The sequence below is a fragment of the Halichoeres trimaculatus genome, unplaced genomic scaffold (genome assembly GCF_033239565.1).
Source record: "Halichoeres trimaculatus isolate MK-OKI-2021-1 unplaced genomic scaffold, fHalTri1.1 fHalTri1_scaffold_17, whole genome shotgun sequence".
In the NCBI taxonomy this organism is placed as follows: domain Eukaryota; kingdom Metazoa; phylum Chordata; class Actinopteri; order Labriformes; family Labridae; genus Halichoeres; species Halichoeres trimaculatus.
Genome location: NW_027437195.1, coordinates 2,834,572 through 2,857,788, shown reverse-complemented (window position 1 = coordinate 2,857,788; position 23,217 = coordinate 2,834,572). Strand labels below are relative to the sequence as shown.

The 23,217-nt window shown below is 41.3% G+C and overlaps 1 protein-coding gene across 1 annotated transcript; it reads right to left on the bottom strand.

Annotated features, from left to right (window-relative positions):
- Nucleotides 1–115: 115 nt before the first annotated feature.
- nol10 (nucleolar protein 10) lies at nt 116–23,048 on the bottom strand. The gene is made up of 21 exons (XM_074691242.1): nt 22,850–23,048; nt 22,621–22,666; nt 22,410–22,508; nt 22,235–22,312; nt 22,114–22,151; nt 20,277–20,413; nt 20,112–20,177; nt 19,889–19,949; nt 18,001–18,086; nt 17,704–17,782; nt 17,387–17,536; nt 16,021–16,087; nt 15,255–15,307; nt 7,488–7,614; nt 4,855–4,934; nt 4,602–4,700; nt 4,321–4,413; nt 3,915–4,091; nt 3,194–3,507; nt 2,760–2,862; nt 116–1,102 (listed from the first exon to the last, which is right to left on the bottom strand). The coding sequence occupies exons 1-21, from the start codon at nt 22,913–22,915 to the stop codon at nt 944–946; spliced, it is 2,178 nt and encodes a 725-aa protein (XP_074547343.1). The 5' UTR covers nt 22,916–23,048; the 3' UTR covers nt 116–943.
- Nucleotides 23,049–23,217: the final 169 nt, after the last annotated feature.

The following is a 23,217-nucleotide window of genomic DNA, read 5'->3' as shown; positions in this document are numbered from 1 at the left end:
AAACATCTCGATATCTCTTCTTATCTTCTTATTCATCAGTACAAAATGTAAAGTGTTAAACTGACAGACATCTGACTCAGACTCCAGAAACTACAGATCCTTTGCCAAGAACCAGTCCAGCACATAACCCCCCTCCCGTGAAATTGGGCATTGTCGTTTTTTCCACTTCTTGCTTTTGTAGGCAGCTGGGTCATGGTGAAAATTCATGGAGACATAAAATGAGTTCAAATGAGCCCTGGGGGCCAGTGTCGGCATGCTGAGAGGCTCCTATGGACCTCCCTCACATTTGAAATGGGCCAATGCTGGAGCAGAGGGGGTTCACACCATCAGCACAAAGGGGGATGGGAAAGACACCCAGACAGTCCTCCTGTTTCCAAGAACTGTAGTTAGTGGCGGGGAAAGAGAACAAAACCCCTCTGCCCTCCTCTTTCTCCTGACGTATATACGTGAATAACTGCTGCAGGGGGAGCGCGCTCCAGGAGAGCATGGCACTGAATGGTAATGATGCACATGACTTTAAGAATAAAAATGATGTAGACGAGAACATTTAAAATTTAGTACAAGTATTTAATCCAGAGCTGGTTAATAATAAACATTTAGGACAGACAGCATTGAAAAATACTCACTACTTTGTCTCATGTAAAGACAGACCATGTCTCTGTGCCTCGTTTCTGAATAAAAAAATCTTTTAACAGCAGAATTCTTTTTTTAAATATGCTGAGCTGAGAGATCAGTCCAACACATGTTCCAGACCACCCAGGTACAGGCCTGTCTGTCCCCGTCAGTCTCTGACACCTGTGCAGCATGTCTCCTGCATGTCCTCAGAACTAAAAATAGTCTTCTTTTGAGGAAACAAAAATAAAAAAAAACAATATTTAAAAGAAAAACAACTTGAATGTGAGCTGAGGTTTGTTTCCATATTGTGGACGTTAGGTTGCTCTCTTCAGTACCGGCCTCTCCCTCCTCCTCCTCCACCCCTGCCGCCGCCTCGGCCCCGCCCCCTCCCTCTGCTGCTGCTCAGGTGTCCGGCGGAGCGCCGCAGCTTCTTCCTCTCCTGATGGTGCTCCCACTCCGCCTGCTGCTGCTTCTTCTGCTGCTCCGACTGTAAAAAAACAACAGGAACGCGTGTTAAAGTAACAGTCGATGGGTTTTGTCCATTATTCAGTCACTGGATCATTTCAAATATAGACTTAAGAAGGAAAGACAGGGTGTTTTTTTCCTCTAACATAAGACTGCATTTTGTCGTATTGTCAGTGAAAATGTGCAATAAGTTCACACACTAACACACCAAATGTTGTCAGGAAGTTACAATTCAGGACTACAGGAAGGACCGTGGACTCGTCTACTCTAAAGGCTCCACTGTTGTGTTAGCAAACTCAAAACACACTTAAACCTTTTAATCTAGCTTTGAACTGAGTTTGACATATGTACTTATTTTAAAGTGATCTGAAACTGTTTAAAAGCATTTATTTTTAATGGTTTAAAGTTAAATATGTAATTTTTATCTGTTTTAACTTGTTTTTCTTTTACTTCAATGCTTCTATGAGCTTTTAGTTTTACATAGTTTTCTCTTTTACTGCTTCAGGTTTTTAGTATTTTGTTACTCTAATTGTTTCTTTTAATTTGGTGGACTTATTTTCCTATCTGGATTTTTAACATCTTATTTTACCTGTGGTGTTTCCTCATTAAAGTCACCAAATAGTGTTTCTGTTCTCAGTTCATCTGCTCAGATTTTAATCGTGTTGTTCTTTTCTTATGCACTAGTGTTACAGGGGGTTGTCAGGTCACTTTATTTTGATATTATTAATTTTCTGTATGTCAAACACTTTGTGTTACCATTTCTGTGTATGAAAAGTGCTCCATAAACAAAGTCTGATTGATTGATTGATATCATACCATTGAATAACCTCCGATAGAGCATTTAAAATATGTGTTTAAATAATTACACAGCTATACAACTGTGATTGGCTAAAAAGGAGATAGAAATCTGATTGGCTACAGACTTTCCCTGATGAAAATATAAAAATGCATGCATGAATCCAAGTACCTCTCAGGGGCCTCAAAAACCCCACACAAAATCGAGCAAGGTTCAAGAATGACAAACATTTGTAAATACAGGCTGAACAGTTTGTCTATAAATGTAACAAAATACAAATGTATCACATGTTTGTGGATATATATTCCATTTATATAAAGGAATAAATATTTGTATATGAGTCTGAAATATATTTGTGAATCCTGCTGTAAGCAGTTGTGAATACTGAGACAATCTGTCTAATTGTCTGTTGGTTCCTCCAGAAACACATTCTTCAGTATGGATGGTGCCTCCCTCAGTGTGTAAGCTACACGTCACAGCCATGTGTGCATTCCCACGCCATCACAGATACTGGAATTTAAACTGTGCAGGTGGTGAATGAAGGACACAGTGTCCATGATTTCCAAAAAGGATTTCAGGTTTTGTAGCTAAGAGGGGCTCAGGCCCAGATTTGCTGCTGGTGTACCAGGCTCATGTTTACCTACGAGATCATTGTTGTGTGGTTCAGTTTAAATCATCACCCATGGATGCAGCATCAAACTGTGTTCACAGACGTTGGTTTTTGGACGTGATTTTGAGCCCATGCAGAGACTTCCACTACAGAGTCAGTGTGATGCTTAATGCAACTCTGCCTTGCAGTACCTGTGTTGGGCCTTATCCTTTTCTTAGAGAGATTAATGAGTTGAACATGGGTCAGACAACAAAACACTGTATTAACATTTACCTTTTTCAGAGTGAAGGTCAGCTGTTTGCTGCCCACGGCTGAGTCAACCACGTTGCTGATTCCTGAGTTCTCCTCCAGCTTTAAGCGGTCCTCCAGAGACGCCCTGAAACAACACACACACAAATACAAATAGTAAACAAAACACAGAGAGAGCGGTGTGAAGGTGGGTTTGCTGTTCAGCCCTGAACTCCTGCACTGTTGAGTTGTTCTGATTTTTACAAATGTTCTCCAAAACAGCCTAAAACCAAAGCTCAGATTTAAGAACTGCCTAATTATGTTCTGAATCCATTTCATGCTGCCAAATGCACCAGATGCTTATCCTGCAGCAAGTTTCGACACAGAGCAGGAACTAAAACAGCCTCTGCTTCAACAATACAGGTCAGGTCTGCTCAAAGCTCTACAGTAATGTGGACGGTTTGTTTCAAAAGACGTACTTTTGCAGTTTCTGCTTGCGGGCCATGTCATTAAAGCTTCTGAACTCCTCCCCGGCTTTGATCTGATAAAACTGCGGCTGACTTGTCCTCTTGCTCTCAGCCGTGTTTGAGCTCCTCTCTTTTCTGCTCCCATCTCCCTCCAGCAGAACGGTGTTGCGGTCTGCTGCCTTCCTCTCCTGTCGGCGGCGGTCTCGGTCCTCCTGCCGCAGCAACCTGCGCTGCTCCCTCACCTCCTCCACCCAGCTCTTATCGTCATCTGAGCTGTCCTCTTCGGAGGAAGCTCGACCCTCAGGCTCTTCCTCGTCTTCACCCGCCTGGACAGAAGTCATAGAAAAATAAAAGTTATGCTGTGAAGCTCTTTTATTAAAACTATGATTTATAACTATCTTCATCAGTTACGGTCTGTGGAAACACAGCATGCCTGCAGAAATCTGTTCTAAAATAAAACTGAGGACTGTATCAAGAAGGATTATGGAGCGTGTCGGCATCATGCTTAATTGAATATTTCCAAAACAAGAGCCAAATGTGGAAAGCCACAAATTTCTGCATTTCTGCATGCCCTGGTTCAAACTCATAACAAAAATCAGCCCCCAGGCTTGTTTCTCCTCTGTCTCACATGGTAGTAACTTGGCAGCTCTTTTCTGATGCCCTTCACTGACATATATTTTGTTTGCCTCCGTTTTCAGAGGGTGCTGTAACTCATGGAAAAGTCCAGACCTACCTGCTGGGAAGCAGCGGCCTCCTTAGCGAGCAGTCGCAGCTTCTTCTTCCTCTTCTGCTCCACCTTGGAAACAATGGGGTTGAGGAGGCGGAAGTCCTCGCTCTGCTCGTCGACCTGGTAGTCAGGGTTCTCGAACATCACCTTGAAGCGGTTGTCCCCAAGGATGCTGGGGAGAGCCTGCAGTTTGGAAAAAGTGAGATGTTGAAAGCTGTCTCCTTTTTTTGTTGTAGGTGTTCAACTTCAGAGCTGCCCTCCATTTAGACTGGTTCATACAGACCAAAAAAGATCTAAGGAACTGAGAACAGTTTCTGAGTTTTCGAGGTAGAAGTCATGTAAATTAACTCCTTTAAAAGCATCTCACTCAGACCTTAAAAGGCCTTTGATCTTCTGATGTTTGCTCTCTTACCTTGCCCTTCTTCTTCCTAGCAACCATCTCCAGTTCATCATCGCCCTCCTCCATCAGCTTCAGCGCCAGCTCCTTGTTAACCTGGGGCAGTTTCTGTCTCAGACAGTGACACAGAAAATCAGACACCAAATACAATCAAACCAGGGTTCACTTACAGAGAAACATGTAACACGAGAGGTGAAAGGTGAGAAAAAACAAGTCAGGCAATTTTCTTTCTTCATTCAAAAAAAGGAGGACTCGCTGGTCCAGTCAAAAGCTCTGAGCGTGAAGACACGTCTCACCTTAACCTGAACTCTTTGAGTCCTTGTCTCCTCGATCTTCTGTCGGATCTTATCCTTGCGATACTCTTCGTATGCAAACGGGTTCGCCATACTTTTAACCTAAGGGTCGACCAAAGAGACACAATTTTAAGTTCAAACACTCGTCTTTGAAAAACAAACATGGTACACACACACTGTGTGAATCTGTTCAATTTGTCAAACAATAAAAACTGTTAAAACAAAGATGATGAAGCTGCTAAAAAAGAAAACTCACCTTGTGATAAAGCCTGATGTCCATGAAGTAACCGTGCATGTAGGCTCTCAGCAGAGATGAACCCACCAGGTGAGACAAACCTGTGAGACACAGTCGACAATACAAATTGGAATTTAGTAAATAAATGAACTTAAATAGTCGGAAGTGGTGACGCTAACCTCAGCTAAGGATTAGAAATCATTTAAGTCACATTGAGTCCAAATGTTCATTTTTCAAGATGACCAATTCCTATCTTTTCTCTGTCACACACACAAACTGACATTTCCACCATGTTTAATGCAGCGTTTCTACAAACATGTCTGAACGAATGGAGATTAGATCTGAATCATTTATGCTAGAATATGTCATGATAAGTGCTGCTGGTTTGTGACCCACATCACCTCCGCAGTTTCCTCACACATCAAGAGTGAATGAAGAAACAATGATCTGCAGAGCTTCTCATCAAACCAGTGAAGGTTAGAACCTTTATATTTAGACACTTGAGCTGTTCAATCAACTTATCTCACTATGAACCTCAGCATAAAATATCATTTAAGAGGCCATAAGGAGGATCTGCGTTGATTAGACTACAGCGCCACCCTTTGGCTAGGAGTCTCATGCACACTGTTGTGATGATGTGACTGTTTGGAGATCAGATCTTGTTTTCAAAACAATTTTTCTTTGTTCAAGATATTTTTTTACCATATACAAAGCAATGAGGTAAGGTATATATCACAAACGCAAATTTGTAGCACAGTTGAGTAGCCGGATATGTATAGCGCTACTAGCAAACTATGTCAGTTTGTACCGTAGTTTTCTAGCTGTCTATATTTAGCTCAGCTGACAGCCCGGTGCTCTGAGACATGTCTGGAATGTGTAACGTTGGTGAATCCTGGTTCTGTCCTACCAGAGCTCATCTACCAACTCCAACCTCACCAAGCAGAGCTAACGTAACTAACCTTGGTTAGTATGAAAATACAATTTAGCTCCCATTCAGCTTTCTTCTGCTCTCCTGTCCTTTTTCTGTCTGGCAGTCAGGCTCCAGTGTCCACTAAGCAGTCTGGTTTAGATCGGTACAATTTGGTACGGGTCGGATCAAGGACTGATCCTGTTTGTGTTTCCACAGCCAACTGTAACCCCTTGTGGTAGGCGGCGTGTAAGCCAGTTGCCAATAGCTGCATCAGTTGAGTAATAGCATTAGGCCATAGCAGCGCGACACAGCGTACCCCGCCAATAAATCCAACGAAGAAGAAAAACGTGACACAGTAAACAAAGAGTAATGATGAAGACATTCAGCAATTTTTCTTCTTTGTGATCGTCATGTGTCTCTTTGTTACAAAGAACAATCAAGCTTTGTTTCAGAGAAGACTGTGAGAAATACAGCAGCCGCTGTCACACAGGAAGTGACCTTTCTTTCAACCAATCAGCGGTCTGCAGTGCTCCACAGAAGGGTCCCAAAAAGTGGGACAGTTGTTTGGGGCTATATCCCACAAAATACATGCTGTACAGAGACAAACCGAACTGAGCCGCTTGGTGAAAACGGGGTTTAAAGCTCCAGTGTCCACCATCACTACAAAATTAATCACAGAATTCACTTTCAGCAGAGAAAAACACAGATCTCTCTTCTCACTTCTAAACTTCATCCGCCGGCGTGGTGCTGTCATAGAGACTTAGATGTGCCTGCTCAAGCTGAGAAATAGCATTTAGGAATAATCTATGTTGGTGCAGATTATCTCATTTTTTAAGTGTGGATTACAATCAGGTATCTAGAAGGGGGAGACTTTATCAAGATCACTTAGAAACTCCTCACAGGGACTTTAAAGTACAACAAAGAAAAGTTCAGAGATTTGCACAAGAGCACATTTCCTCACTAAGAGCTGTATGTGAGATCTTAGTTGATCCCCGAGCAGATTAAAGCTCCTGCAGCTAGCTTAGTTAGTTTTTTTTTCCACTGATGGCTTCTAAAAATTATACTACAGCATCAGTTTCAAATCAGCTGAAATCTCTCCACAGTAGCTGTTAATAGGAGAGAGTTCACCCTGAGATTACTCACTGCAGGGTGTGAATGGGTGCAGCAGCATGCTCAACTGGTGTTGGATTTAAAAAAAAAAAATGCATTGGTTGCGTCAAAGCGTCAAAGAATGTGAAGTGGCTGCTCCCAGGATCTCCTATCAGCGAGTTCAGCCTTGGTGTTACATAACCAGGCCACATTACGTGGCTCCTGTAAATCAACACCGCTGTTCCCCTGGGTGCCCCCCTCCTTTCCTTTTATTCCACAGCAGCCAACCGTCTTCCTGCTTCTTGTCATTTGATCTCTTTACTGCTGAGCCTGCATTCCTCTGTTCATTCAACCCTTCCAGTGTCCCCCTCCACTCACACTACACTTTCCTTACCTAAAGCCTCTCAATCATTACCCAGACCTCTAGTTAGGCAGTCTAGCCTCCCGAGCTAACCCCCAAGGCGACAAAGTGGCTCAGGCTGATTCATAGTTTAGGGTGTGACTTCCAGAGACGGCTTCAGATTCTCTTTTTTCACCGTGAGCTCTTAATCCCTTTTGCTTTCTAACAAAGAATAAAAGCCACAATTGCCTGCTGTGAAAACTCAAGGTGTCTTTTCCAGAGCAGGCTGGTTTGGTGAGAGGAGCAGGAGCTCACCCAGGTTCTCCAGGTCTTTGCGGGTGACAAACTTGTAGTCGTCGTACACGGTGCTCTCCGGGCTCTCCTCCAGCTCCTCGGTCAGGTTGTCGAGGAAGGAGCACCATCGAGGTGCAGGGCCCAGAGCCTGTGGGTTCAAACACACACACACGAGTACTTGGGTCAGACTTGGAGTGGAGAGTGAAATCTGAACAGGATGAAACACACTTAGAGTTTCTCAAGCTGTTTCCACTCAAGGTCAAATGTTCGCGTCTGGTTTTCCACACAGACCAGGGGATTCTGCTCAGGCGTGTATTAACATGATGTGACTAAAGCTCAGCAGAGCACAGACACACTGTTTCTCATTCATTCATTCATCTACAGACTGACAATAGGAAACACTTCTTGCTCTCTGCTCATTGCTTGCTTTTAACTCCCTCTTTGACGAACTCCACACTCACATCTGTTTTTATTCATTCTTGTTTCTGTGATAATGTTGTAAGTCTAAAGTCCTCTTATCAAAGGCAGCTGCTGATTTTATGTTATAATTACTTTTCTTTGGAATATTTCATGATTTCACTTATCTACAAACATGAGAAAACAGCTTTAACCCCTCTGCTGTTGGACTGTTGGTGCAGTTTGCTAACACCTCTGTGTCTACAGGAAACCATGTGTCAAACAGCCAAACTGTTCATCCAGAAAGAGGAATTAAACCAAGAAAATGTGATGGATTATTTAACTGAAGCCAGCTTTCTGTCAGGATCCACTGGACCAGAAGTCACCAGGAGCTTCAAGTTAACAGTATTTTACAGCCCAAAACGTAACCAACGTTACCAAAACTGTAATTAAAAAAAAAAATGTGATAACTGACCCAAAATATAATCAGATTGTTACATTTTGGGTCAGTATTAGATTCCATCCATCCATCGATCTTCCACCACTTGCCATGGTCAAGGATATTGGGGTGGCTGTCCTCAGCCACTTCCTCAAGCTCCCTCTCGAGGGATGTCAGGGCGTTCCCAGGCCAGAGACACAATCTCTCCATCATGTCCTGGGTCTACCTCAGGGTCTCCTCCCAGGTGGGCATACCTGAAGCGCCTATCCAGGGAGGCATCCTCACCAGATGCCTGGTCCACCTCATCAGGCTTCTCTTGATACAACCTCACCGGGTGTGTGAGCTCTGAACTCTGTCTCTGAGGCTGAGCCCAGACACCCTGTAGAGATTTTCAGCTGCTTATATCTATGATCTTGTTCTTTTGGTCACTACCCACAGTTTGTAGCCAGAGGTGAGGGTTGGAACATAGATTGACTGGTAAATTGAGAGCCTTGCCTTCACCACAATGAACCAGTTAAGTGTCTCCAATTTACTGTATTTTGGGTTTTATAAGTCTTTAACGTTTCGGGCTCAGCACTTTTTTTTACATTTCAGGTTTTGTTGTATTTTTTATTTTACATATTGGGCTGTTGTTACATTTTGGGCTGTTGTTACATTTTGGGCTCTAACAGGGCACCCTGTGAAATGTGAGTTAGGGATGGTTAACGAATAGGTACTTTTATAGGTAGGTATTCTGTCTACTGGGTACCGATTCACTTAAACTCAAATGGTACCATGTTGAGGTACATAAAAGTACCCTTGTTATTGTGAGGAAGTGGAAGAGAAGGTGATTTTCCATGCTGGACATGAACATAACACTGCAAGTTTATATACTAAGAAACAAATGTGTTAAATTGAAGAACTTTGAGATTTAAGCATTAAACAGATTAATATTTATAACCACATAAACACGGATAAGTACCAAAAATTAGTACCGTTAAGTACCAGTACCCATTGCCAGATACCGAGCATCAATACAAATGTGAAAGGTAGCCATCCCTGATGGGTGTAAAACAAAATAGTGTAGGTAAAGTCCAGTGCTCTTAAAGTGAACCTAACAGTTCTCAAGCACTTAGCGCTAACGCTGCGATAATTAGCTAAAGACACAACAAGTTACAAGCTAGGCTACATCAGACTGCAGTCTGAGGCCTGCAGCAGAGATTTGTTGGCCAGAAGAAACGCTTTGATACTTTCAAAGTAAGCTTGCCTGTTTGTCATTTAGAGTCCAGGTGAATTTGGTGTATACTTTGCATCAAAATATGAACAAACATTTGCTAAAGGGCACAGATTGAAAGAAGGGTAAAGACAACGAAATAAGAAAAATCTTTTTTTTCTATAAAAATGAGCTATTTGTGTTGTAAACTGGGACTGATTGTTTATTTATCTCCCATGAACGTGTTTGTATACATCCTTGGTACCTAATCCCTGGACATCATCCTCCTTCCTCTCTACGAGGGCTCCTCTGAGCTCGTCCTACAGATTCTATAGTTCAACCGTCATATTGTGTCAGAGATCTGAGTCAGCTGAACCAGGAGGATATCTGCATCTTGGCAGCAGTCTGTGGGATATTGATCAAGATCAAAGAGCTTTCTTCCAGCAGCAGATCTTCATGTGACTCTCAGAAAGTTACCCTCTTTAGCATCTCACCGAGGACAAACAGGGCTGAGAGAGAAGCAGCTGAACTGGGCTTTTGTTTCCTCCAACTTTGAACTGAGTGATGGCACATCTGGCATGTGATCAATTCAGTTGTGTGGATAGACTTAATTAACTGTGTTATATTTACCTGAGGATGAGAGACATCAAACTAAGTATATGATCTGTATGAGTGTCATTTGAGCATCTCATAAATCAAACTACTCTTCTCTCTTTTCTCTGGCCAAGAAACCCTCAACACTCTGAGACAACAGAGATTTATACAGTTCATTTCAGTATATACCTCTGATGTAACCATTTCTTTTCTCAGTACTCTGTGGGTGTGCTCAGTCACGTTACATAAAGGTGCATGTCGCCACCTGAGAATCCTGAAAGGTTAGACTGTCACTTATCAGAGTAACTTGTACAAAAATCATCTTATCTTCTTTTCTTTGAGTGTGTGTAGAGTTTTCTGTCACATCCTGTCTGTCAGGCTGAAACTTGACCAATTTGCTGACATACCTGAGTTAATGTGATCAGCCATATTAAATGTGTCATTCTCACTTGTTTTATGGTGACTGTCATTAACTTCTGATTCTAAAAGTCCAAGTCTTGTTACAGGATGCTAAATACAGCAGAGAGCTGGAGAAAGGTCAACTCCACTCCACTCACGCTGTGATGTGTCACTGAGGAGGAATCAATGAATGACTGGGAATCTTAGAGTAGGTGTAATCTGCTCTGTTCATGTGGATAACGACATCACAGAGAGCTGCACGCTGAGGTCAAAGTCTACAGAATCCAGCTTTAGCTCCTCCTCCTCCTCCTCCCCATTCATCAGCTTCATCACCACTGAGTCTGTCACTGATAAAGCTTCAGGTCAACCTGCAGAGGTGATTTCAGGGCTGAGAGTGAGTTTTGGATGCAAAGATGTGCAGGAACATAAACAGCAGGTCCCTTCAACAGTCTTAACATGGAGTGTCTATGAAGTCTGTTCCTGGAAGTTTAAAAAAAGCATCCTTATTTAAAGTCCCCTTCATGGTAGAAGGAGGCTTTTCAACATCAAAATGAGCTGATCTCAGGCCAGAGCTGCACGGAGGCTGAATCTCTCAGCACTTCTAACCCTTAAAGTCAAACAGGACAAAACTTTCAGCCTGCTGAAGACCTTTCGCTAGTTCTGAAACATTTATCTCTGAGTTTGGGAGGTAATTTTTTAAAAACATTTTGTTGATATCTCGGGGTCTTGTTCACGAGTGAGGGAAGGATGGAGCGAGAGATTGACAGGCGGATCGGTGTAGCGTCTGAGTAATGCGGACTCTGCACAGGTCTGTCGTGGTGAAGAGGGAGCTGAGCCGGAAGGCAAAGCTCTCTGTTTACCGGTCGATCTTCGTTCCCACCCTCACCTATGGTCATGAGCTTTGGGTAGTGACTGAAAGAACAAGATCGCGGGTACAAGTGGCTGAAATGAGCTTCCTCCGTAGGGTGGCCGGGCTCTCCCTTAGAGATAGGGTGAGAAGCTCGGCTATCCGGGAGGAGCTCGGAGTAGAGCCTCTGCTCCTCCACGTTGAGAGGAGCCAGATGAGGTGGCTCGGGCATCTGATGAGGATGCCTCCCGGACGCCTCCCTGGTGAGGTGTTCAGGGCACGTCCCACCGGGAGGAGACCCCGGGGCAGACCCAGGACACGCTGGAGAGAATACATCTCTCGGCTGGCCTGGGAACGTCTTGGGATCCCCCCGGAAGAACTGGACGAAGTGGCTAGGGAGAAGGAAGTCTGGGCTTCCTTGCTTAGGCTGCTGCCCCCGCGACCCGACCCCAGATAAGCGGAAGAAGATGGATGGATGGATTTTGTTGATAGTTGTAAGAAAAACAGTGCATATAACTGGAAATCAGTGATAACATAAGCGAACTGTTGGGGAGTAAAACGTCTCATGTTTTCGTCCAATAAAGAGACTTCTATTTGAGATGATGGCACATACTTGTAAGTGGTGCCTGATTTTTTTTTGGCTTTTTATGTTTTTAATTGGATAGTATAGAGGACAGTGGATAGAGCAGGAAACAGAGTGAGAGTGGAGCATGTCATGCAGGAAAAAGGCCACAGGCTGGATTCAAACCTGGGCCACCAGAGAGGAGGCCAACCTCATGGAGCGTGACCTAAACCAGTGAGCAATCTGTGCACCAATAGTGTCTGATCCAGACCCTCTTATAGGCAGAGTGATCAGGTCTGACTGCTTTAAGAGGGGGAAAGGCAGAAATGAAACGCTACTTTTTTTAAAATGTCAGTATTTACTTTTTCCCCCTGAGGTCACACTGATCATTTCTTTTTATCTTTTCATTCCGATCATCCATCATGACCAACAGAGGAGTCCGAGTTCAGCAAGACCATGAGGATCATGTGGAATGTGAAGTCTAGTTTACCACACACACACACATGCACACACACAAACTAGAGCAGCACATGGGGTTTGATCATATCTGAGTCACAGGACAGAGTGTTGATGAAATAAAGCTGTAATAAGCTTTAAACATTATGCTGCAGCCCTGTGATAAGCAGATTAATGAACACATGTTCATCAACAGTCATCTGAACCACTCCGGCTGGTTTGATCCCCTGAGATGAAACCCCAAAACAAGAAACTGACTGACTAACTTTGTAAGGTCTGCTGTAGCGTCTACTTCCTGCTCCTGTGTGCAGGAAGACCTTTCACCATGAGGAAAAGGGAGTAACAGACAACAACCAGGCTGTCACATGATGCACACTGGCCAAGACACATCGTCTCCTTATCACCTTATGAATTTCATTAGGGCCACACAACATATTGTTTCAGTATTGTCAGGTGATATGCCTTCATACAATACTCATATCACAAGGTTGTGCTGTAGGGATGGGAACCTTTCACATTTGAAATGATACGATACAGATACTTGGTACTTGGAATCTGTACTCAACAGTTCCATTTATGTGGTAAAAAATATCAATTCAATAAAATTTAATAATAATTCAATCTCAAATTTATTTAATTTAACATATTTTTTCTTCAATATATATAAAACTTGCAATGCTGTGTTCATGTCCTGCATGGAAAATCACATACTCTTCCACTCCCTCACAATAACAAGGCTGGGTTTAGGTACCTAAACATGGTACCTTTTGATTTTAAATGAATAAGTTCCCGGTACTTTTGACAGAATTTGGTTGGAACCTATAAAAGTACCTAATTCAGGGCCCATCCCTATTGTGCTGTATGAAGATATAAAAAAAGATTTGTCAGGAGCCTAAAATATGAAAATAAAATATAATATGAGCCTTTTAGTTAAGTTTATGTGACCTGTCTACACCAATTCACATTACTAATAAATTTAAATGAGCATTAGAGCTGAAACGATTCCTCGAATGATTCGAGGTACTTGATTACAAAAACTACTCGAGTAATTTTCTCCGCCTCAAGGAATCGTTTAGTTTTAAAAAATTATATTATTTCAAATGGAGCTGAGGCCATATTAAGAGAGTTTTCAGACCCCTCAAGCTACCTCTTATACAAAATAGCAACTAGCAACAAATCTAGCTTCTTATCTGGTGTTTGGAGACTAATGGGTCATTCTACCAAGCGGGTGCCATTTGGGGTCCGCAACATTTGATGAGATGTACAAGGCACAAAAAATGTGTGGAAGTGTGTTTACAAATTTTGGAGCTACCAAAGCAAGTGCTCTTATTGACACGCTGAATCAGAAAATTCTATTTCTTAAAGAGAAAAATTTTCATTTGAAAAATAACTGCTCTTTAACCAAACAAAAATGTATTTTATCTGATTACTCGATTAATCAATGGGTTTTCAGTAGAATACTCGAATACTAAAATATTCGATAGCTGCAGCCCTAATAAGCATCCATTTATGTACTGCACCACATCACGTGCAAACACTGGCACAGTTAGAGCACTCTGTCATCGCACCTGCTGTGATCAGGGTCAGGCAGAGCAATGTACAGCGTAATTGGTTGAGAGACTGAGACAGGGAGCAGGGATTCTGATAATCTGACACTTTGCTCATAGTTAATATCACATGAGAGTTAAAGGCAACAGCTTCCAGATCTGTGTGTTCCACTGTGTCTTCAGTCAGAGCGGGCTGTGGGTTTGTCTTTGAGCTCTGAGTTTTGATCTCCTGATAGCCCTTTTTATTGTTAATCGTTTCCTCCTTCCCACGCCTTGTGACTTCATCAAACCGCCATAAAACTTAAAACAGTCATAGTTCAATGTCAAAGTAATCCATTTCTTAAAGTTTGCTTTGCATCCAACAGAAATCGCAGTTTTTTTCTTTTCAAGAAAAAAATTATTTGAGCCTACAAAAAGGCAAAAAGAAGAAGTTCAGCCTGATTGTGCACCCTGCTGTGTTTCTGTCTCCGCCGTGCAGGATGGAGGGTCGCAGCGTGTTAGCATGTTTAATTATTATCCCCATAACATTATTTGGTAGTGGAGGGAAACCTAAATGAAGGAACCTCTGTGCAGGAGAGCATTATCAAAGTCTGACCTGATGTGAGAGGAATCACTCACAGGAAATATTAATAATTGATGGATATCAGCACGGTTAAGACTCTTTGCTGATGTGTACAACATTCACAAAGGAAGAGAGACAGAGGCAACCAGGTGAGAGTCTGTGATTTCAGGAAGAATTCAGCTGAACAGAGTGAAGCCGTTAAGTTTAGAAAATATCAAAAAAAATATTCCAGAGGTTTGGACACCACTATTGGATACCATTTGATAGGTCAAAGCTCCTGTGACGAACCTTCAGCTTGTGTTGTTTTCTTGTGGGTTAATTTAAATCTTTCCTGCTCTCATACGTCTTACCATGAGGACATGAAGCGTTGGTTTCAGCCAGTTTCATAACAGCTAAAAACTCTAAAAAGGTGCTTTACGTTCCCAGAATGGTCCCTTTAAAGCCCTTATTTTAAGTTCTGAGCAATCCTGGGTTAAATTTAGCTGCAAAGGAGATGAAGGCTAAAGGGGGGTGCTAGTGAGCCTTCCTCTTTTGAAATTCAACCACACAAGGAAAATTAATGGTTCATTTTGTGAAATGTGTTTGCCTGAAGGATTTCTGCCACAGGAGCTCAGAGACATCCTGACATGGGCCAAAGGCACACAGATACTGATAGAACGACCCAGAAACACTGAGTATCCTCTGGCTCATGTGCTGTTTGTGCCCTCAGCCCAGCACCTGCTACACAGGATGTGGATGTGACCTGTGCTGCTTCCTGTTTTTACAGTGAGGGAAATAAAGGCCTCTGAACTCACCGGGATGTAGAATGTGCTCATCTTTGGATCTTCGTTGGCAGTGAAGAGCATACCTGACAGACGGACAGACAGAGGCAGGATGCAGACACAACAATGTGAGGATGGAAGTAGGACAGATATAAATAGAGATCATCTGCTGTGGAAAAAAACTGAATTTAGAGTCAGTCCTCTTTGTTTGGATGCGTCATTAGTGTTTAAAAACATGAGGCCTTTCAGATATCAGTATCATTAGAATTTTTCCTGGAGAACTGTTTCAGTTAGCTCTCATCTGTTGGGGAGGTGAAAAAGGATATTGATGAGGCTGATTTTAAAGAAAAGCTGACTTTTCTCTAGCTTAAATACGTAATATAAATCCAAACAATATTTTACATGGTAGAAACAGACCAAAAGCAAAATACGTCTGCACTTTTTTGTGCAATGGCGCCACCTTGAGGTGACACAGCTGCATTAATGTTGAAGAGTGACAGGAAAAAGTTTTTAAGAGGTAACAGTTCTACATCTCCTCTGTTCGTATTTGCTCGTGTCACTCAGCCTTGATGATGATCTATAGAATTGCAGACACAGCTCTGCACACAGGCTTAAACTGTGTGTGTATTTACTCCTCCTCACTCCATCTGAGACAGTGTTTGATGAAGATTGATTCCTTTATGTACATTAGATGCTCAGTATTTGGAAGTCCAGTCTTTTTGTTTTGTTTCTCTTTACTGAGAATGAAACCAGTTTAGTGTAATTTATCTCATGGTCATGTGGAAAAAGTTGTTCTCACCTGAGTTAGGGTAGATGCAAACGTCATTGATGTTGGTTGGAGGCTGGATGGAGGAGAACACTTTTCCCTGTGGTGAAAAAAACAGAGCACATGAGACAGAAACACCGACGGGAAAGAAAGAAATGTAAACTGCCAGTGCTGTCTGTTTCTGTGACTCCAGGGAGGATTTTTTAGTTTTTGTAAGCTTGACCTTTTTTCTCTGGGAAGTGACAATGACGAAGCAAAGAAACGTTTTAAAGATGTTCCTGTTTGTTAAAGCTAGCAGTCATAGAAAGCTGTGACATAGGTTTTAAAGAAAGGGTATTGTTCTTTCCCATGTTTTAAACACAGATATAAAATACTAATCTGTCTGTAAACTGACCAAGGAGTCACAAATTGCTCTCTTTGGTAAGTACACTTGGTAAGTGCACTGTGTACACTCTGCTCTTACGGGAACAGAGCATGAAATCTCACAGGGTGGTGTTGTCCCATATCAAACACTGCGGCTTCACACTTACTGGAAACTACCATGATATTTCACATCATATCTTCGTATCTTTAATGATTAAATATTGTTGTTATCAATGAATCAATCAGGTGTAGTGTTTTACAAAGCAGAGAAATTATAAAGCACATCATTATTTTTTGACATATAACAACAAAAAGACGTGATTTAAGGTTTTATGTTATTCTGGATTGTGACTGCTCAGAGAATTCCAGCGTGTTGGCCAAAGAGAGAGCTTGAATTAAAGAACTTCATGATGCTATGTGGTTTTCAGGGCCTGTATTCGCAAAGCGTCTCAGAGAGCTCCTAACTCAGCCTTAAAACTCCCAGCGAGGAACCCCGGCTTAAAAGTGCTTCAAGAAGTTTCTGAGAGCAACTCTGAGCAAAGAGGGGACAGAAACTTTGATCTCAGTGAGGAGGTGTGGTTGACTCTGTTGCTAGGTATGACACAGTCTGCTAAAAGCTGTGATTGGTTGGTACAAAAAGGGAACAAAAAAAGGTGCTCTGTGCTCCTAGTAATGAAAGGACAGAAAAATCAACAGATCAGATCGCTTTGACTGTATTCAGAAATGTGTAACTGCGACATTAATTTGAAAATCAGCTAAATGTAATTAATTGTGACACAGCTTCAAAATGTTTAAACGTACTTCATTCAGGATTACACTGATCTGCTTATTGTTCTGTTTACTGTCCATGCTGCTAATGTTACTACGCAGTGTATTTGATTGTAATGGTGTAACTGTAACTCTAAGACTTTTCTGGGGATGACGTTACTTAAAGCTACTTTCAGCCTCAGGATGTTTGTGGATTTTACAACAAGTGGTCTAATAAATTGACTGAGCATGTAAATAACTCTTGGTGAACATGGAAAACAAGCCTTACTGTGTCTTTGTTCCAGATCTTTATAATCTTGGAGTCAGCTGACAGAACCAGGTCCAGCTGATTGTGGAAGTTGAGGGACTTGATTGGCAGGTTGTAGAAGTGATCTTTAACCAGCAACGGTTGATTGGAGCGCAGGTCGTAGAGCAGCACCTTCAGGAGGAGAAAACCATTCAAATCTAATTCATTCTGAACAGGAAGGCCTCAAATAATGTTTCTCTAATTATTATCATTAATATTTGCTGAAGACAATTTGTGACCTTATTCTGTGACTCTTTTTTATTTGTCACCAATCAAAGACTGAGCATGTTGTGGCTCACCTGTCCTGTGCTCGTACCCACGGCCATGGTGAGGGAGCCGTTAAACTTCAGAGCACTTATTGAGGGCAAAGCTTGAACTCTGTCATCAAAAACAAAATTAGAAAAGTAAATTAAATGAATATGAAATGTTTTTTACAGAACAATATTTTCAGTGTGAAGCAGATGAAAACTTTGTCAGAACTGAGCTCAGCTTGTTTCTCAGAGACAGAAACAGCAGATGAAATGCTCTGAACTACACAAACATGATCGTCAGGCTGCTAAAATGGTTTTCTTCTCATGACATCAGTAGGTACATACTCTGTTCCTTCAGTGACGCAGCTCAGAGCACAGTCCAGCATGCCCACTCTGCTGCGGACGCGAGGGTCCCAGCACTCCACTCTCCCCTGAGAACCACACGGAGGACGAATCAAACAAAATGATGCACAAGAATGGAAGAAATGATTTCTTTAGAATAGGGATGCACCAATCCAGCTTTGCTGGTCCCAATACTGAAACATGGGCTTTGGGTGTTGACCAATACCGATCCTGATCCAATACTAGTGTTTAATAATAGCCTGCATGCTCTACTGTGGGAGAAGACTAGTCATTTTTTTAAATAAAAGACAAAAACAAGTACATGTGGAATTACTGAAGTTAATATTTATTTAAACTAGTTCTGTCAGGTGATTAAGAAAAAATCATTTAATTAATTACAGGATTTGTAATTAATTAATCTAATTAATCACATTTTAATCTCATATCTGCTTAAGGTCCCAAAATGAAGAATTTGATTTTCAGGACATTAAAATGCATTACAAGACATAAAAAAAAATAAATAAAATTTTACAATAAGGTGGGAATATATACAACACATTTTTAGGTACCCTGAGGCATAAGGAACACATGAAAAAAGTTTTATGGTTCTATCTTTACAAAATCTACACAGTCCTGCACCTAAGATAAGCTGATTTGATTTTTAGTACGGTTTTTGCTTCTGTCACATTTTTACTCAATGTGGACTCAATTTTCACTGCAATATGAACTTCTATACTTCTATGAGGTCAGGAGAACCAGGGCTACAGGCTAAAAACTGTGAGGAACTATGTAAAAAACACTTTTTTCAAGTCTTGGATCAAAGAAAAGTGAAGTATTCTCAGTTTAACATGCTCTGAACACACAAACTGTTGCTCATTGGTGCAGAGCAGCCCCAAGCTGAAACATGACACCAGGAAGATGGAAGGAAATTTTCAAAGAATTCTTTAGATTTATTTACAGGACAAATATCGATCATTCAGGACTTGGTTAAAGCGTGTAGAAGAGTGTAGAATTATCTGTTTATTACAGAATTGAGCAAGAGCAAACGGTTGATTTTCTGTAGATTTACAAAAAGGACGTGTGAATAAATAAGATGTGGACGGCAGTTTCACGAAAATCACTCTCTTCCCCCCGGTTTAAAGCATGTTGCTGACGTCACGTGTGATACATTTAGGGGTCGTTGGAAGTTTGAGAATCTGACTTGAACACCACTGTTTTACAGCTTTTGAATAGGAAAAACGGTGAGTAAATGCCAGACATTTGAAAATAAGTGCGTCTTTGAACGCCCCGCGGGTTTGGGATCCAGATTAATCTGCGTTAATTTCTATAACCTGTTAATTTGCGGTGTTATTAATTATTCAATTAACGCATTAAAATGACAGCCCTAATTTAAACATAGGTGATTAAATGTTCAACAGCAGTTTGGTTCAAAAAATATTTCAGAATTTACAGAAATGATGATTTTATTGTAAAATTTTAAACCTTATAGATCAAATCATAGTTTAGCCTTAGTGTCAAGTTTGGACGGATCCTTTCCCATTGGGGATAATCCAGGAATATCTCTTACATAAAATGGAAACGTGGAATAAAATGTTAATGCTACCAGAGGCTGTCTGACGTCTTTTTGTGTTTTAATTAAAAGAATCGACAGAGTTCAAAGATGTCAAACTTAAATGTTGACGGCCCCAAGTTTTAGGAGCTGGGAGCCTGAGATCATAAATTATCAGTCGTTAAACACTTGTGTAGCGTAGTGTTTGTCGTTATTGACATTTATCACATTTATCTGATTCAGTGTAGAGCAAGTCTTTGAGGACTTTCAAAACGCTCTGCAAACACACAGTCACACTTTCACCCGTGCCTCATCTCACACACAGCCTGCTCGGACACTTACCTCAGAGGATCCTGTGGCAAACAAATGATGGACTGGATTAATGTCACATACATTGTTCTCCCTGAGTGGGAAGTCCAGAAAAAGAAGCATGATGAGCATCATCTGAGAGCAAACTGAGTGGTATTCTGTTAATGACAGTTTGCACTTCCTGTGTGTCTGATTATAGAGTTCAAACAGTTTCTGTTAAAGAGTTATTCATAAATCCCTGCTGGGTTCTACTCACACAGCGTCAGTCTGAAGAGAGTTAAGGAACCGTCCTTGCTCCAGATTCAGTCTAAACACCTCTGAGCTGGAACAAAAAGAACAGAGTGATCCAACAGGTTCAATCCAACTGAAAGGGAAACATCAAGAAAAGTGTTTGAACACCTGTATTTAATGTTATTCTCACCTGGTGCCCACAAAAAAGAGATCACAGGAGGGATAGTGGTAAGAGAAGTCCCGTCCAAACTTTGGGATTCGTGTTTTGTAGTAGTGTCCGTGCTGTGAGTGGAACTCTACGAACCGATCACTGTGCAGAAACACCAACTGCAGAGGAGAAAAGGTGCTGGGGTTAGACACGGATACAAGTTTATCAGCATGATCATTGTAAGAGGGATTTGAGCAAAGATTAGAGCCAGAGCAACACAGAGCTGTTAATAAAAATGATAATAGGTGAAGAAGTGCACGAAGAAAGCAAAGCCAAGGAGGTTGTAACTAAATATGTAAGTTTAAGAAAGATTTCAAGTTCAAAGCAGGGGGGGATAACTGAGTTTCTAATTAAGTCTTGGAGGCTGAAGGGTCAGCGGTGTCACTAATGTGTTGTGGGAGTAAGTTCCAAAGGGAGGGGGCAGCAACAGATGAGGCTCTGTCCCCCGAGGTTAGGTGCTTGGTCGTAGGGACCATCAAAGAGTAGGGATGAGCATAATTATTGATTAATTAATACACCACAATATTTACCCTCCCAAATAGATATTGAGTCAGCAAATACTCTGAATCGATTCAGCAGGGGGCACTGCAGGTCTTATTTGAGTTGTATGGACGGTGGCTGCATGAGACCAAACAACAACTAAACGGCAACCTAAGCAGACAGCAGCGGTAGAAAGCCAGGGAAAACGGTGACATACCACAAATGATCACATGTACATGAAAATAAATAGTTAAAACTTGTCAGCAGGAACCTCAAACTATCGGTGTATTTCTACTCCTTGCTGAAATGGCATTGAGGCATTTAAATCGATATCAAATCCAATTGTGTGAATATCAGATCACAACCTAAAGAATCTAAATTGAATTGCATCATAAGGTTCTTAACATAACCTAGACCTAGTCAAGAGGTTTGCGTCTGAAGAGTTGAGGGAGCAGCAAGGGCTGTAAGGTTGTTTTTATTTTATTTTTATTTTATTTTTTAGCTACACCCTAAGAATAAAGTCCCCAGTTTGACAGCCAATAGAGTAAAAGCTGGGATACAGCTGGAAAACAAGTCTCTTTGGGACAACATTCCCCATATTTTCCCATAAAAAGTTGATCCTTCTTTTTTGTCACATACTTGTTTCAGAATTTGAAACATATTTCTATCATCGATCATCTCTACAGCTTCTCTTCATCAGTGACATCCAGCTGAAACTAGGCACATGGCTGCTGTAGGTGTTTCTTTTCTGACAAAGTCTGAATTGGTACTTAACATTTCAGTGTGTTTTATAATCAGATAAAGACTTCTTACTGGGCACATATTGTGATTGCGACTGCAGGACAACACCATACACACACTGGTCATAATTATAGGATAGGCTAGGAAAGGATAAGATAGGGTAGCATAGCATAGCACAGCATAGCATAGATCAGGATATAATAGAACAGAATAGAATTACTGATCCCAAGTTGAGAAACTGTGTTGTTACAGTAATTATCAGAGCCAGTGGAAGAATATAAAATATATACATCAAAATGTAAAAAAAAGAATCAGAAGAGCTATAGACACCAATGTTTAGTTTTACATACCAACTGGTTTTAACTTAAATAAAAAATACAACATTTACTTGGAAAAGTCAGCTGAATGTAAGAATTGTGGCAATTGCTTATTAAGTTAGGAGGTGATGTTTGTAAAGCACAGGGATGACAGAGGGAAATGTATCATAATATTACAGAGGCAGAGCAGTCAGACTATGTTTTGAACTTAAAATTAATGTGATGTAGACTGTACAGTAAAATAGGAAAACATTATTTGTTGGTTGAGGACCCCATCTTACCTTAGAGTAGTCATCTGACAGGATGTCAAAAGCTACAACTATAAGAAAAAGAAAAGAAATCAATTAAACTCTCATGAACTACATCACTGGAGTACAGCTCTGAGTGTGTCTGCTCATTTACCATCTGAATCCAGACAGCGCTCAAACTTCAGGGACAACTGGTAGGTGTCATAGCAGCGTATCCTGGGTTTGTAAGTTCCTGTGTTCAGTAGGACAGTGTTATATTTCATTACAAAAAGAATCCTTCTCTCTTTATAGATGTTTGGAGAAACAACTCCCACGGAGCTGGTTCCTACCTGCTGCCAGGACGAACTGACCATCCCTGGACACTTTGATTGAGGTGCACACAGTGGGCATCTCGAAGTCCTGGATGAGCTCAATCCTGCGCTGGATGTCTGTAGTCAAATTAAAAAAAAAAAAAAAATAAAAAAAAAAAAACAGATCAATGGGTTGTGATTCAAAGAAAGTCGAGTATCTGTGCAGCTGAAATCAAAGCAGCCAGCTCACCAACATCTTTCTTCTGTAACTGCCTCTTCTTTCGATCTGACAGCCACTAGATTAAACAAGGGGAGATGATTACGATTCAGCATGACGGTTAACTTTCAAGGAGGCCATAGATACAGAAAACCTTTAAATAATAAGTCAAAATGTTCCACTGAGATGGCAGACTGTCCTAGCCAGTTAGCCGGCTTAACATCACAGGAAAAGTGAATTAAGAGTGAATTGTTGTCCTCACCTCCGGGAGCGACTTCCCATGGCTCAAATTATAAATCTTCACATCGTTCACACTCGATATCTGCATCGTAGAAAGTTAAATACGGCCTGGTCAAACATGAACACAGTGATCAAACACCCATGGACTGAAAGGGATCCACGTTGTTGCTGCACGGCAAAAACAGGATGTGACGCTGAGTTTTCAGAAATAGGTCCGTGTGGAAACCACACTGCCCAGACAGTTCCACTCTTCTTAAAGGTTTATTTTCCGTTCAAAAGTTAAAGATAATTATCACAGACGGTATATAATAATTATTATAATAACTATCATTTATCTATAATTGTGAAAATTATAACATAATGATGATATAATATTTATAATTATCATAA

Coding starts and splice junctions, on each gene's coding strand:
- nol10 (XM_074691242.1), bottom strand. CDS start 22,915: ATGCAGATATCGAGTGTGAACGATGTGAAGATTTATAATTTGAGCCAT. Junction 4,935..7,487: donor CAAAGACCTGGAGAACCTGG/GTGAGCTCCTGC, acceptor TGTGTCTCACAG/GTTTGTCTCACCTGGTGGGT. Junction 4,701..4,854: donor ACATCAGGCTTTATCACAAG/GTGAGTTTTCTT, acceptor GTCGACCCTTAG/GTTAAAAGTATGGCGAACCC.